Source organism: Pleurodeles waltl, chromosome 10 (assembly GCF_031143425.1).
Source record: "Pleurodeles waltl isolate 20211129_DDA chromosome 10, aPleWal1.hap1.20221129, whole genome shotgun sequence".
Lineage (NCBI taxonomy): Eukaryota > Metazoa > Chordata > Amphibia > Caudata > Salamandridae > Pleurodeles > Pleurodeles waltl.
This window is the reverse complement of record NC_090449.1, coordinates 912309752-912325833: the sequence shown is the minus strand read 5'-3', so window position 1 is coordinate 912325833 and position 16082 is coordinate 912309752. Positions and strand designations below refer to the sequence as shown.

The 16082-nt window shown below is 44.0% G+C and overlaps 1 protein-coding gene across 1 annotated transcript in view; it reads left to right on the top strand.

Moving 5' to 3' along the window:
• The window catches only part of LOC138262020 (ATP-dependent translocase ABCB1-like), a 1142744-nt gene that overhangs the window by 1042319 nt on the left and 84343 nt on the right, over nt 1-16082 (top strand). Inside the window, exon 27 of the mRNA XM_069211672.1 lies at nt 12776-12982. Coding sequence (XP_069067773.1) covers nt 12776-12982 — 207 coding nt within the window. The remainder of the gene's footprint in view (nt 1-12775; nt 12983-16082) is intronic.

Sequence of the window (16082 nt, the reverse complement as noted above, 5' to 3'; positions counted from 1 at the left end):
AATGCTAAAATCACAGGGATGGTGGCCTGCTGGGCTCAGAAGACCACCATGACTGTAATTGCTTTTAAATAAAGCAATCCATTTTTTTTAAATGCAGCCCGTTTTCCTTAATGGAAAATGGGATGTGTTTAAAAAAGAAAAATGAAAAGTTTCTTTTCATTTTTTAAGAGTTAGCAGTTGTCCGTGGGACCACTGCCTGCTCTTAAAAAACGTTTTTGGTACCTTTCTAAAAAGGGAGGAGGTCTCTTGGTGACTCCTTTCTGTTTGTGAATGGGTTACCACCTACTTGAAGTAGATGGTAAAATTTGAATGTTTTGCGACCGCATTTCAGTGACAAATCATTCCTACATTCTTCTGCAATTCGCTATTGGGAAGGGACGCCCTATACACGCCCCTTTCTAATACCGAATCACTATGTATGAACAATTCCAAAGTTAAATCAATACATACCAAAATGCATTTTTGCGGTCACAAACGGCCCTCCCTCCTCACAACACATTGATTTAGATTCATTTGGTTCAGATATTTCACTCTCAGAATTATCTCATGAAATTTCTGTTCTTCGCAGAGGGAAAGTCCTGGTCCTGACGGGTTTACTATTGAATTTTATAGTCACTTTGCGAAATTTCTTTTACATTATTTAATTCTTTCGTCAAAACCGGCTCGTCCCATGGTACCTTTCAGGAGGCTATGATTTGTTTAATCTCAAAAGACAGTAAGGATCCCACACTTTGTAAAAATTATCGTCCCATTTCTCTAGTTAATACAGATTATCAAATTTTTGCAAAAATCTTGGCTCTACGAATTGATCCAATCTTACCTGATCTTATAGGCCCGAACAGTCGGGCTTTGTTAAAGGCCGTTTAGCCTCCAATAATACCTGAGTTCTTTTTAATATTCTTGCCAAGGTTTCTACGTTGAATCACCCTATTGCAGCTATTGCCTTAGATACTGAGAAAACATTTGATAGGATGGAGTGGAACTTCATGTTTCAAGCGTTAAAGTGGATTGGGCTTCCACACAAACTAATTGATTTGATATCCTTATTATATTCTGGCCCTAAAGCTACCATTTTTGTTAATGGTTTGCTCTCTGATTATTTTCCCTCATTTAGGGGGGTGCGCCAAAGCTGCCCTTTATCTCCTCCATTGTTTATAATAGCACTTGAACATTTTCTCACTAAAATTCAACAAGATTCTCATATTTAAGGTTTTGAAATAGGTTCTCAACAAATTAAAATGTTGGTCTATGCTGACCATATTCTTTTTTTACTGTTCTCATCCCACTACCTCTCTACCTTCCTTTTTCCATCACGTTAATACTTTCTCTCATCTATCTGGTTATAAACGGAATTCTGATAAATGTGAGATATTACCTTTCATCGTTTTGTGTCATAAGCAACTTTTTATTTCCACTGGAATTACTTGGCAGCCCTTTAAAAAAAAATATTTAGGATTATGTTTTTCACAAACTATTAGTGAGACTATAAAATTACATTTTGAAAGCATTTTTAAAACATTAAGTGATAATATCTCTCATTGGCATCCGCTTTTTCTTTCCTGGTCGGGTAGACTTGACTCCATTAAAATGATGCTTTCCCCCATATTGCTCTCCATTATTGCGATGCTTCCTGTCCATATTCCTCTCTATTATTTTTTAAAAATAGACTCTTTACTTTCCAAATGCCTATGGAAAGACAGAACCCCCGCATTGCATTGTCTCTTTTAAAAAAAGATAAGTCAAATGGAGATTTCCTGACTTTAAAAAATATCATCACACTTTTTCTTTAAAACAAACTTCTATGTGGCACTCCTCTGACTTACCCTTACACCTCCTAGTATGGCTACAACTCGAGAAATGTCTTATTTCTCCTTTTGATTTTAAAGAATCTCTCGCTTTTACAACCAATTTAGCTCAATTCCTTTCACCAGTTATTTCTCATGGTCGCAAACTCCTGTCATCTCTACTTCCTTCAACTTATCCCTCAAGTGCCAAATTTTTACAACAAACTATTTGGCATAATAAACTAATACAAATTAACAATCAATCAATATATTGGAAACCTTGGCATTCCAGAGGGCTACACTGGTTATCACAACTTTTCACTCATAATCAGGCTAGATCTTTTACGGATCTTCAAGAGACTAATGGCCAGATGTAGCAAACATTTGCGAGTCGCAAATGGCCCGAATCGCTATTTGCGACCTCACAAAATCTGAAATGGGATGCATAAATCACATTTCCGAAGTGCAAATAGCGATGCGAGCCATTACCGACTCGCAAAATTTGCGACCTGATTTTGCGACCCGCAAATAGGAAGTCTCAATTTGCGAGTTGCAAACCATATTCAAAAGCCAGTCGCAAATTGCGACTAGTCGCAAAAAGCCCATTTTGCACATCCAGATTACCACTGATTCAGAGCAGGTGGTAACCAGAACCAAAGTATAAAAGGAGACCCAGAAGGCATCTGGGTTACTCAAAATGGCTGAACTGTATGTGATAGCATGGAGGAGGAGAGTCCACGCCACCCAGCAGAGGAGGAGGAGGAGGAGGCAGAGACAGGAGAGAATATACTGAACCAGGCAGACACTATTCCAACAAACTGAGAAGGAGATTTATGACAAATATAGACTGAACAGTGCAGTAATTTAAGAATTAATTGAACTACTTAATCCGCAGCTTGAAGACAGACAATGCACGGCAGCGCCATCCTACAAATGTTCAAGTGCTATGCTCACTGCACCTCTTGGCCTCGGGTAGCTATCAGGGGGTGATTGCAGTAGCAGATGGAGTATCCCAGAGTTCACTCTCACGATTCTTCAGATCATTCCTAGATGCCATAGTCACACACATATCCAGATATATATACCTACCCAGAAATTAGACAGAAATTAACAGCACCAAGTTGGACTTCTACAGAACTGCCAACTTCCCCCATGTAATAGGGTGTGTGGACGGGACACATATACAAATCTGCCATCCTGCAAATCTGGAATATGTGTTCCGTAATAGGAAATGTACCCACTCACTAAACATCCAGGTGGTATGTGATGCACATAATGTCATTACTGACATTGTAGCTAAATTTCCAGGGAGTACACATGACTCATACATATTCAGGCACAGTGGGATACACCAACGCCTAGAACGTGGGGAGTTTGGAGATGGATATCTATTAGGTATTGCTGAATACACCCTGAAGCCTTACATACAGGTCACTGTGGAAACCATTCATGCCCTGCTAACATTACTTATTTTTGTCAAACAGGTGACAGTGCATATGCTCCCAAGACCATGGATACTTACCCCGTACCTAACACCTGGCAATGAGAACGAGAGGCGTTATATATAACAGTGCCCATCGGCGGACCAGAACTGTCATTGAGAGGACATTTGGCATGTTAAAGGCAAGATTCAGGTGCCTCCACAAAAGTGGAGGTGCACTCCAGTATGCCCCAGAAACAGCATTCAACATTGTCGCCGCCTGTGCAATCCTACACAACATTGCCACCAGACGTGGGCTACATCTTACCCCAGAAGACACAGATTCGGAGGATGAGGAGCAAGAGCTACCACACTGACAGCCTGGGGATAGAAGCATTGCAAATCAAGGCAGATAGAGACGGAACCACATTGCAACCCAATTGTCGCCACACTCACTGATGACAGACACACATAGCCCAGTTGTGTAGTGAAACAAACAAAACCTTTTTATTACTAAACTATATGGGGAAAAAAAGTGCTGTTTGTCACAGTCTGTAATTGTCCAAATGTGTTGAAGACACATTATAAGTCATGTGCCTCATGAACCGTGCTGTATGGTGGCCCACACCCTCCTCCTTGAGCGGCCAGCTTGGCTCATCCGCGGTGGGTCCCCTGACCCCTGCAGTGCACTACCACTCTGTAGCACACGGGACTCACTGGCAGACATGCTACTGATGATAGAACCCTCCTCACTGTCCTGAGGGGTCTCCCCTGTGCCCCTTGCAGCCTGCCTACTTTCCATCAGGTCCACAGCATGGCTGATGTGGCCAAGTCCATGCGTCACATCGCCAGCAAAGTGCCCAAGTTCCCTTGTAGGCTTACTGCCCTTCTAGAGAGGCCTGTTGTATTGGTTGCAAAACGCCCAATGGATGCAGCCAGGCTGTCAAACTGCGCCGCTGTGTGGTGCTCCCTGCACCTTGCATATTGTCGGTCTGCCACGAGTTCAGTCACCAGATGGCAGATGGCATGTGTGAGATCCCCCAAATGATCACTCATCCTGGTGAATCCGGCAGCCCTTGGTCATGCTGCTCCGCATCCTGTTGAGGGTTCTTGTTATTGTCCTTAATTGTCTATTTTGCAGGCGTTGACCGCGGATGATGGATGCCTCCAAGCCTGCGAAGCCTGCATCCTCTACCTCCTCCTGGGTCACCAACTGAACTCTGCGCCGGCGTCTGCGCATTCGTCCTGCTGCTGGCTCTGATTGCCTCTCTGTGGGGCTGGGCCCTGGGGCTGTGTCTGCTGCCCGCATTTCCTGTGCATGTTCCTCAGTGGGCCCTGGTGGTGTCCTGCTGGGCCCAGCAATTCCAGCAGCAGCCTCCTGCAGTGTCTCTGGCCCATGCTCTCCTCCCTGCCTGGCGTCGCTGCTGGGGGTGTCTTGTGGGAGACCTGTGGGACATAGGGGATACACTGTCAGTCTCTCACATCTATTTTATGCCTCATAATAAACATTTGCCTATAGTCTGACTACTGTACTATATTTCCCATAATGCACTATTCAAGAGGTTGCTAGACTGAAATGGAGCTAGTCTGGTGGTGCCTGCTGCTGTGTACTGGGGGAGTGTGTATACTGCATTTGTGGGTGTCAAAGCATATCTCATGGTTCTCACTTTTGGATGTCCCTGGCGCTGAACTGTCCACTTCTCCCAAGCCAATGACGGCCTCTGGCTCCAGGGTCTGCTCAACCATTGCTTCCATGGCTGTGGGTGGTGGGACGGTGGATGGGCCTCCTCCGGTGCCCCTCATCTCTCTCAGCCGCTCTGCAACCCTCTCCTTCGTCCTAGAACACAGGTCATACCAACATTTCCTAATTTCCTCAAGGGTGCGGTGGCTCACCCCTATGGCATTTATCTTTTCCTGGATCTGCTGCCATATCATTTTCTTTTGAGTGCCTGGGACACTCATGGCTGCCTTCCCAAATAGTTTGTCGTGGTGCAGGCAGCATTCTTCCGTCAGCACCTCCAGCTCTTTATCTGAAAATTTCACCTTCCTTCTCCTACCAGCACTGCCTGTCTCCTCCATTGTAGCAGCAGCTCCTCTTTCCTGGGTGTGCCACAGCAGTTTGGAAAGGGTGTGGTCCTCCCTCCTCCCAGGTGTATTTGATGACTTCCTGGTTCTGATGTCATCACCAAGTGCCAGGAAGTGGGTTTTCAAACTGTTGTGCAGCACCTGCAGGCAATTTGTAAGTCAGTCGCAATTTGCGACACCCGTCTTGCAATTTGCGACCTTGCTAAAAGCGAAGGTCGCAAATTGCGTTGCAACAGCTATGCGACTCACAAATAGGTATCGCAATTATTTCATGTATTTGATTTTGCAAGTCGGAAATAGCGATTCGCATTGAGTCGCTATTTCCAATTCACAAATTTTAACCTACCTACATCTGGCCCTTACTCCCTACCCTCAACATGTAAACCGCAGTATGGAGTAAACCTCCATTGCTCAGTACATTTCTACTTTATCATCTGTACCTTCTCCTCCTTCTTGGTCGACTAATCTTTTTTCCTTATTGCGCTCCAGTGCCTCGGCATCTGCTATTTACAAGTCTCTGCATTTGGACCTTGTTAGAATTAAGTCTAAGACTGAATTGGCATGGGAAAAGGATTTAGCGGAATGTTGGCCAAACACGCTATGGGACAAATTATGGCTTAAAATCCATAAATCTACACGAGCGGCTAATACTACACAAACACTTTATTTTGTCTACCACAGACTGTTATTTACTCCTACATTACTTAATTCCTTCTCTACACATAGCAGCTCATCCTGTTGGTCTTGTTCACATCCAAATGCAGACCTAAAACATATGTTATTAGAATGTCCTCCTATTTCCCTTTTCTGGAGATTAGTCTGGCAACAAATTAACAAGATTTTTAAAATCAATGTCCCCTTTTCCCTCACAAATATTTTTCTGGCCTCACACAGCATTGATGTAACTTTGAAGTATAAACTGATAGATCTACTGTTAGTAGTTGCATTGCATTTAATAACTTCAAATTGGAAACAAGCCAATTGTGTAACGTTTCGAGCCTGGTGGAATGTTGTTTGTTTTCATCACAGATTGGACACTAGCTATGTTTCCCCTGTCTCATTGGCTATAAAGAGAGATTTATTGTGGCTTCCACTAACTAACTATCTTTCTCTAATCTCCACACCCTTTAGCAAAATTATCACTGTTTCAGCTGAAGTAAGAAAACTACCTTAAGCAATTGTGTTTCAACCCCTTTAATTGATATCTTCATATGTTGAAATTGCACGTTTATAGTTGAATATCCTTAGCTTGTTCTAATGTTTACAGTTTTTTATGTATATTTTGTTATATCCTTTCTATATGATTAGATATTTTCCCCCTTTTCCTTACCCTTCCCCCTTTAATCTTTTTCTAATTCCATTATTCGTCAGCATAGATGCAATTCATTTTTTATTGAATATATTTAATTATATTCATTATTTCTCCTATTATATTCGTTGTTTACTATCTCTTACCGTATCAATTTTTCATGTCATCCTGTGTATTAAAATGTTTTCTTTTGCTGTTTTAAAGTAAACACAAACTAAAAAAAAAAAAACACAAACTTTAAAGATTGAAACACGAAACACAGCATAGCAGCTGATAAACCCTGGCAAATGTAAAACCATGGCATTGGTTTTGAATACAAAGATGTGATTACGAAGGTAATACCAGAAAAAAACTAAAAAGTATGACAGTGCAAAAGTAATTCAAAGCCAAACATATATGAAGTTCACACGATTGTTAGTTTCTAACATATCATGTAAAACTGTGCATGTTGCAAAAATGGTATGTGGCAACAAAATCTACAAACTATACAGGTGCCTTTCAGAATGGCATTATGATATAGAAAGGTAAAAAGCAGAAATATAAAGCAGTGAAAAAGTAGACAGGAGTCTACATGAGTCCTTCAAAAATGGTCAAAATGTATTCAATTAATGAGCAAACCTGTCTGCCAAACTCTAAATCAGACCCTAAATCCAGCATGTGTTGACTAGATCTTGTTAATTTAGAAAATGTCTTGATGAAGTGAAAATTAAATTTTGGCTATTGGGTGGGTAAAGTGGAGTATCAGGAAACAGTCAAGCACTCTCTGTGATATTTGCGGTATACAGAGAGAACAACAGGGATTGTTAACATACCTACAGTGATATTTCAGCAGAAGATAGCTCAAATAAGCCACTCCACAGAATATGGGAAATAGCTCCACAGTCAAACCTGGGTAAACCGTATTGATTTTTCCAGTAAGACACTGAATGGCTAGGTGCGGGGAGGTAAAGTCAGTGATTATGTTGGGTTGTACAATTTGATCCTGAGAGAGCATATGCTCAGTATTTGGTTTTCAGAGTTGTGCCAGGCCCTAGTTGACAGTAAGCTGACTGATCCCTGGAAGCTTGCTGTTGAAGTGGACCTCTGAGCCAAAACTTCTAAGTATAGGCAGTGGGTCACCATTAATAGGCAACGGATAGGGGCTCTGTGTGACATAGGAGCCAGCATGACTACTGTCAAGGGTTAGCGGGTGTCAGAAGAGCAGGTCCTACTGAACACATTTCAGCAAGTCATAGCCGCTGACATTCAAAAGAGCCATCTACCGTTGGCTCTGGTTCCCTTTAAGTGAGGGGGTCTCTGGTACCCTGAAAGTAGCTGTGAGTCCTGCCATGCCTATAGATTGTCTCTTAGGCAATGACCTAGAGCACACTACCTGGAGGGAGGTAGAGGTCAGGTCTCACTTGGAGATAATGGGATTGCCTGAGTGGGTCTGCATGACCACATTGTCCATGGCTGCCCAGGAGGGAAGTCAAGGGCATCTGCAGCCTGGAAGAATGGCCCAGACAGCTGCCACGGAACGGGGCAAGGGGCGTGGGAAACTGGTCCCAGAAATCCCTGCGGTGAAGGTTGACAGGGTCCCTGAGGAGAAGGCCCCTGAGCCGACCAGGGAAGACATTGCAGCCCTTGGTGACTTACCTGAGCTGGCTGACTGGCAAGTTGAGGGTGGGTCAACCAGGGAGGAATGCTGCAAGGAGCAGAAAGAGTCTCCTACTCTTTAGGGCTTGAGGCAACAGGCCTCAGCCTAAGCAGCAGGTGAAGCATCTGGGGATCACCTTATCTACTGGGAGAATGATCTCCTTTACATTAAGCCTAAGGCTCTGGTTACTGGGGCAGCACTTATGCTGGTGGTCCCCTACTGGGACTGGCTCATGACATACCCCTGACAGGACATTTAGGGCAAGAAAATACCTTTTCTCGGCTTGTCACCCACTTGTATTGGCCTAGAATGAGGACAGCCTCAGATACATTCTGTAGGTCCTATCCCATTTGCCAGGCCAATGGGAAGACAGTGAAAAACGTAAAGGCCCCTGAGCCCACTCCTCATCATTGCCATCCCCTTTGTAAAGGTGGGCATCAACGTCATTGGACCTCAAAACGGCCATAGGCAACAGGTAAATTCTGGTTTTGGTGGACCATGCCACCCGCTACCTAGAGGAAATCCCTCTGAGGACGGTGACTGCACTGGTGGTGACTAGAATTCAGATGGGGACCTTTATCCATGTGGGGTTCCCCAAGGAGATAGTGTCTGACAGAAGCACTAAATTCATGTCTGCATACATGAAGTCCATGGGGATGCGCGTGGTGTAACCTACAAGTTCACCACACCCTACCATCCTCAATCCACTGGGCTCCTTGAGAGATTTAACAAGACGTTGTAGGTCATGATGACAGGTATGCCTGAGGCCATGAGGCGCAAGTTGGACGTCATCTTACCCTGCCTTCTCTTTACTTATAGAGAGGTACCCCAGAAAGGGTTAGCGTTCAGTCTCTTTGAGCTTCTCTATGGGTACCCTGTCAGAGGACCCTTAAGCATTGTGAAGGAGGGGTGGTAGAAAGCTCCCAGGAAACACACCCAGGATGCAGTCAGCTACATGTGGGCCCTCCGCAACCAGATGCAAGACTTCTAGAAAAAGGTCTAGAGAAATCTCAAGACCAGTCAAGAGGTTATGAAACTCTGGTATGACCAGAAGGCCACTCTGGTGGAGTTTTAACCTGGAGGCTAAGTGTGGGTTATGGAGCCAGTAGAGCCCAGGGCTATCCAGGATCACTGGACTAGTCCACATGAGATTAAGGAGCGTAAAGGGGAGTCCATTACTTAGTGGACCTCCAGTCCTAGGAACCCCCTAAGGGTGCTCCATGTCAAGAGACTGAAGCCTAATTTTGAGAGGTCTGAAGTCAGCATGCTCCTGGTGAATCTTGCACTAGTACTGGTGACAGATGAGGGTTTGGATGAAGAGCGTCAACCTCTCCCCGACCACCTCTCTGCACAGGAGGGTGATGGTTCAGTGGAGGGTGTTACTCTCTCTGACTCCCTTATCCTGGACCAGCGAAGTGACTGTTCCCTCACCCCTGGACTCACACACCTGTGTGTCCACGACATTGACACGGGAGACAGTCCCCCTGTAAAGAACACAATTTACAGGTTGTCAGACAGGGTGAATGTCAGCATCAAGGATGAAGTTGCCAAGATGCTGGCTCTAGGGGTGATTCAGACCTTCAACAGTCCCTAGTCCATCCCTGTGGTGCAGGTGCGAAAGACAGCTCCACTGGATGCCAAAATAGAACTTCATTTCTGCGTGGATTACCGGGAACTCAACTTCGTCACCAAAAGTGAAACACACCCCATCCCCTGAGCTGATGAGCTCATTGACAGGCTAGGCGCTGCCAATCCCTCAGTAATTTGACATCAGGGTACTGACAGATTGCCTTGACTGAGGGGGCAAAAGAGAGGTCTGTATTTTCCACACCGGAGGGATACTACCAGTTCAGGGTGATGCCCTTTGGCTTCGAAAATGCCCCTGATACCTTCCAGCAATTGGTTAACGGGGTCATGGATGCATTCAGCTCTACCTATCTAGACAGCATTGAATGAGGGGGGCCTAGACTAACCAGCAGCCTCCATTAATAAAAGCTCATTATCACGGGAAAAGAGGTGGAGTGCTATTGAAAGAGAAGCATTTGCTATGGTCTGGGCACTGAAGAAGCAGAGACCATACCTGTTTGGGACTCACTTCCGGGTTCAGAAAGACTACAGGCCCCTCAAATGGCTCATGCAGGCAGGGAGCGAAATTCCTAAACTCTTGAGGTGGTCCATCTCCCTACAGGGGATGGACTTTACGGTGGAGCATCACTCAGGGACTGACCACGCCAATGCTGATGGTCTCTCCAGGTTCTTCTGCCTTAGTGATGAGAGCTCCCAGGGGGTTGGGTATCTCTCCCCACTTTTAGCTGCGGGGGACCCATGTTAGTCCTGACAGCTTTAGGGTGATCATCCTCCAACTTTTTGCCTGCCTCCCTCCACTTTTCTGACACTGTTTTTGCTGGTTTTAGGACTCTGTGCTGTTTACCACTGCTAATCACTGCTAAAGTGCATGTTCTCTCTCCCTTAAACATGGTAACATTGGTTCATCCCCAATTGGCATATTTGATTTACTTATAAGTCCCTAGTAAAGTGCACTACATGTGCCCAGGACCTGTAAATTAAATGCTAATAGTGGGCCTGCAGCACTGACTGTGCCATCCACACAGGTAGCCCCCTAAGCACTTCTCAGGCCTGCCTTTGCAAGGCTTGAGCGTGCAGTATCACTGCCACTTCAACTTGGCATTTAAAAGAACTTGCCAAGCCTTAAACTCCCATTTTTCTACATATAAGTCAACCCTAAAGAATGGCCATAGGTAACTCATAGGGCAGGGTGCAATGTAGTTAAACGGCAGGACATGTATATATGTGTTTTATATGTCCTGGTAGTGAAACACTCCTAACTTCATTTTCCACTACTGTGAGGCCTGCTCTTTTCATAGTCTAGTCATTTTTAGTATGGCCAGATTGGTAAAAGAAACTCATGCTTATTGGTGAGGTTGGATTTTATATTACTATTTTAGAAATGCCACTTTAGGAAAGTGAGCATTTCTCTGCACATAAAACCATCTGTGCCTTACAGCCTGTCTCCAATCAAAGTCTGGTCTGTGCTGGTTGACAGCTCCCTTGTGCATTTCACCCAGACAACCACATACACAGGACACTCAGTCACATCTGCATTCATCTACATACTGAATGGGTCTTCCTGGGCTGACAGGGTGGAGGGCCTGACACTTACATTTTAAAGGGCAGTGGCCTGCCCTCATACAAAGGACTGATAGCCCCCCACAGGGACCCTGGCAGACGGGACTGGGCTGAAAGGGGAACTTGTGCACTTTAAAACCACTCTTTGAAATCTCCCTTACTTCAAAGGCATTTTGGGATATATAGACTGGGTCTCTGACTCAGACACATCCTGGCCTACACCCGCACCCCATCAGATAAGCGACCTGGCTGCCCAAAGGACCATCTTGACTGCTTTGCTGAAAAGAACTGCGGCCCTGCTGTTGCCCTGCTGTCCTCTGACTTTACTGGAAGGATTCTGCCTTCCCCAAAAGTGCTCTCTAAGGGCTGGGATTGAGCTTGCCTCCTGTTTCTGAAGTCTCAGGCCCAACAAAGACTTCCTCCCTTCAAGAAAATCGACGCAAAGCCTGCAGGAATTGACATCAATCCTGCGTCGCAACTGAAAAATGCAACACAGCTGACCAGAATGACTCAGCACCAACTTACCGACCAGAAATTTGACACACCACCTGCCTTGCAATGGGAAATTTGACGCATCACCTGCTGGATTGACACAGCGCCTGCACCTTCTTCCTGCACATCAAGGATTATCAACACATCGTCCCTGGGCATCAAAATGTCCCCGCATCACAGTGAGTAACCAAGAATGTTCACCGAAAATGATGCAAACCCCTTGCAGTGTGGAAAGAAACAACAAATCTTCTGTACTGCATTGGAAAATCCAACGCAACACCTTATTTTTCCATGCATCTCCTACTCTGCAGTCTCCTAGCGTTGTTATTTTGGATGCATCGCAGATACTGGGTGTAACAAAGAAACACCTGTTTATTTCTAAGGATTGTGTCTCTTTTAAACCTTTTTAAAAGTGATATTTCAACTTTTGTTTATGGGATCTTTGTCTTTTTGACCTTATTTTATTCAGATAAATATGATTTATATTTCTAAATCTGTGTGGTGTATTTTGTCGTGTTTTCACTGTTGCACAATACTTTAAACATTGTCGTCTAAGTTAAGCCTGACTGCTCAGTGCAAGCTACCAGAGTGTTGGCACAGGATAGTTTGGATTGTGTTGTGACTTATCTTAGTAGGATTGTGGTCCCTACTTGGACAAGGGTGTATACCTGTGACAACTAGAGACGCAATTTCTAATAATACCCCATTGTGTTTATGCATCTATATTTTAGTAAACATTTAAAACCTTTTGGTAAAGTTGATATGACATGAAACAGATTAACATATTTCTGCCTTGTTGTTTAAAACTGTATCAAAACCTTTTCACAACTGCTATGCTACTCCTAAACTGGGCACAATTTCTTTTTTCTGTAAAAAAACACTGACTCTTTTTTTCTATTAAGTTTGCAGATGGAATTGACACAAAATCCTTGAACGTGCAGTGGTTCAGGTCACAGCTGGGTATTGTGTTTCAAGAGCCCATTTTGTTTGACTGCAGCATTGCGGAAAATATCCAGTATGGGGACAACAGCAGAATTGTGAATCAGGAGGAGATTGAAGAGGTAGCCAAAGCAGCGAACATTCACTGTTTCATTGAAACTCTTCCAGAGGTGAATATAACGGATTACTTTATAACACACATGCTACAGCAGTGCTACTAAAAGGCTAATATACATACTACAGTGTATAAAAATATTAAAATGACCAACCCAGGCTTAATATGTGGTGTACTGGTTTAACTGGCAGACAAAGCACCCCATCTGCCTACAGAAAAAGATAACACAACGATCAGAAACCTAAACACCGAAATCATGTTACAAACAACCATACCAACACACATTGTCATTAAGGGGTGCTGTTTTAATTGGTTGATATTGGACTATGGCAGAAGCGGAGAGCACAGTACTAATATTTCTCCAGGGGCGGCTCCTCTGTTAGGGTGAAGAAGCATCGCCCCCCCCCCCCTCAAGCAGCAGAAGCTGCAAACCTTTCAGAACTAAAGGATAATAAACTATGGTTATTATCCTTTCATTATGAAAGGGGTGGGGCCATGGGGGTGCACAGCACTCCCCGTCAGAGTGCATTTGTGTTTGGTGGGCCATCTCGGGCCGGCCAAACACACATGCGCAGTAGGCTTTCTCCAGACCAGCAACACAGTTGCTATGCTGGAGATAGCCTGCGCAGGCTCCCAGTCTGCCTGGGAGCATCCTGGCTGGGCGCTCCCAGCCAATTCTAATGCTGCTTTGAGCAGTGTCAGGATTGGCCGCAATGTAGGCTGGTAGCCTGTGCCTGCAGCCACTATGGAAGGGAGAGTGGCGCAGTGTGGTTTGGCGGAACAGGTACGTTTTTTTTATTTTTCTTATTCATTAAATTAAACCCCTGCTCCTCTCCATCCCCACCCACTTTGCACCGCATCCGCCCGCCCCTTTTTAGCACTGTGAGCCGTGACTGTATTTCCCCCAACATCCTTTCTTGAAAATCCCAGTAGACCTCCAAGTCATGGATGTCATTTAGACGTTGCCTCTTGCGACCTCTGGCACTGCCTTTGTGACCTTTGGCCCCAGAGGTGGCAAAACCAGTGCTAGGAGCATATAGGCAGCTCGTCCTTAAGGACGTCAGCTGGGGCTGCACTCTTCTTTGCTTCTTTGTCTTGTCAATTTTTGTAATTTTTTTTATTACACTAACAGTCTTTTAGTGGAGTTTTTATATTTTCATAATTTTTCACTATTAGTATAATAAAAACGGAGTTCAATTAGCTGCAATATAACCTTCCTTGGCAGCTGAGGTAAGTAAAAAATGATTTTTAAATGTATTCTATGTGAGTGCTTGTGGGTGACAGTGTGTTTATGTGAGGGAGTGTATGTGTAAGCATGTGTGTTTGAGTGAATGAGCAGGTCAAAGGGCGTGTGATGTCACTTTTGTTACCACTGGCATTTTGGTGAATTGACATGCATGTTCCTAATCTAGTTAAAGAGGTGAAAACTAGGCTTATGAGAGCGGGACTGTGGCCAAAAAAACAACAAGTTCCTGAACTATGAAAAGTTTAGGGACGGGTGGACATTGACAGCCTTAGATAGATTTGACTACTTCAGAAACAAACATGCTATTATTTCACAATGGCCGTCATCTGCAATGATCTGACTGACGACACCCTGGGGGTGAAAGAGGGATTTTCAAGTTGAAAACGGCTACATATTTCTGGGCAATAAATAGTCCCTAATCAGACATTGAAGAAGTGGGAAACAGATAGCTGGGAGAAATTTGTGCAATAGGTCTGGAAATACTGTTGCATGCAAATTAAGTAGATGTCCATCAATTACCATCATAAGCTCCTCCATTTTAAGTTTTAAAACCGATTACACTGCATCCCTGACCTGCTTCACAGAACAGACCCAGGTAGATCTTCTTTTTGTACATGATGATGAGCTGATCATGCCATGCAGGCTCCTACCAACTAGCATAGTAGCTCCCACCGGTAGTGACATACTGGGCTAAGATAATGAACATAATTGGGGATATCGTGAGCTATGGAGTCAATTGCACACTCAAAGTACTATTGCTGGGTTAAGTTAAAGATGTCCCTAGGTCAGAATGTAAACCTCCCTTGTTTGTGCAGCGCTGACTCCTGAAAACGTGGATTGAAGCCCTAGCCTCCAAGATTACAGATAGGATAAAGGATGATGCGGATGGTGAAGAAATGGCCACTGATTTTGCTGCTCTGCAAATTTCAAATTAAAGAGATGTCCCTCAACTAACATCATTAGCACTTCCATTTTAAGATTTAAAACAGATTATACTGCTTTCCTGACCTACTTCACAGAATGGATCCAGATTGACCTCCCTATTGTACATGATGCTTAGCTCATCATGCAGACTTCTCCCACCTAGCCTAGGAGCACCCACTCGTAGCGACATACCTGGCTGAGGTAGTGCACATAATTGGTGATGTTGTGAGGTATACAGTAAGTTGCACACTCAAAGTACTGTTGCTGGGTTAAGTTAAAGATTACCCTGGAAATGTGGATAAAAGGCCCAGCCTCCAAAATTACAGATAAGATAAAGGATCCTGCATCTGGTGACGAAATGGCCACAGATTTTGCTGTTATGCAGATTCCAAAGGCTAGGCCTAAGGATATATGGTCCTCATTTAGACAATAGTTCATACTACAGGAACCAGCAGACTCATAAGGCTTAGTCACACTTTTTAAAATACTAGATTGTGCAGTAATAGTCAGAAAGGTGGGCAACACTCATTCGAGACCCGAGGTAGGCATTCCAACCCCAAGGGACGTACTACTGCAATATTGTATTGATGACCTAAGATGCAGCACCCCAGCACATTCTATGTATGTTGACATTTCCTGTCTTACAACATGCTTGAGACTGTTTCATTGTGCTCTTGAGTGTAGGATATAGAGGAGCTATTAGTGGATGGTGATTTCTTTCTGATTCCACAGTTTTTGAAAAAAACAATAATAAAAAATAAAAAAAAACAATTAAATATTAAACTGACCTAATCGGTCTAGTAGGCTGTTATGACAGTTTTTTACATAATATTTGGAGAGTATTAAACCTAAACTGTCTCTGTCCATCAGAGATGCAACTATCATTCATATAGAAGATGTAATAGCAGCAGGAACCAGAATGATGAGGGATGCATTGCACACAAATTATGGGTTTCTATTACTGTCCAGCTCCCTGAGCAAGAAT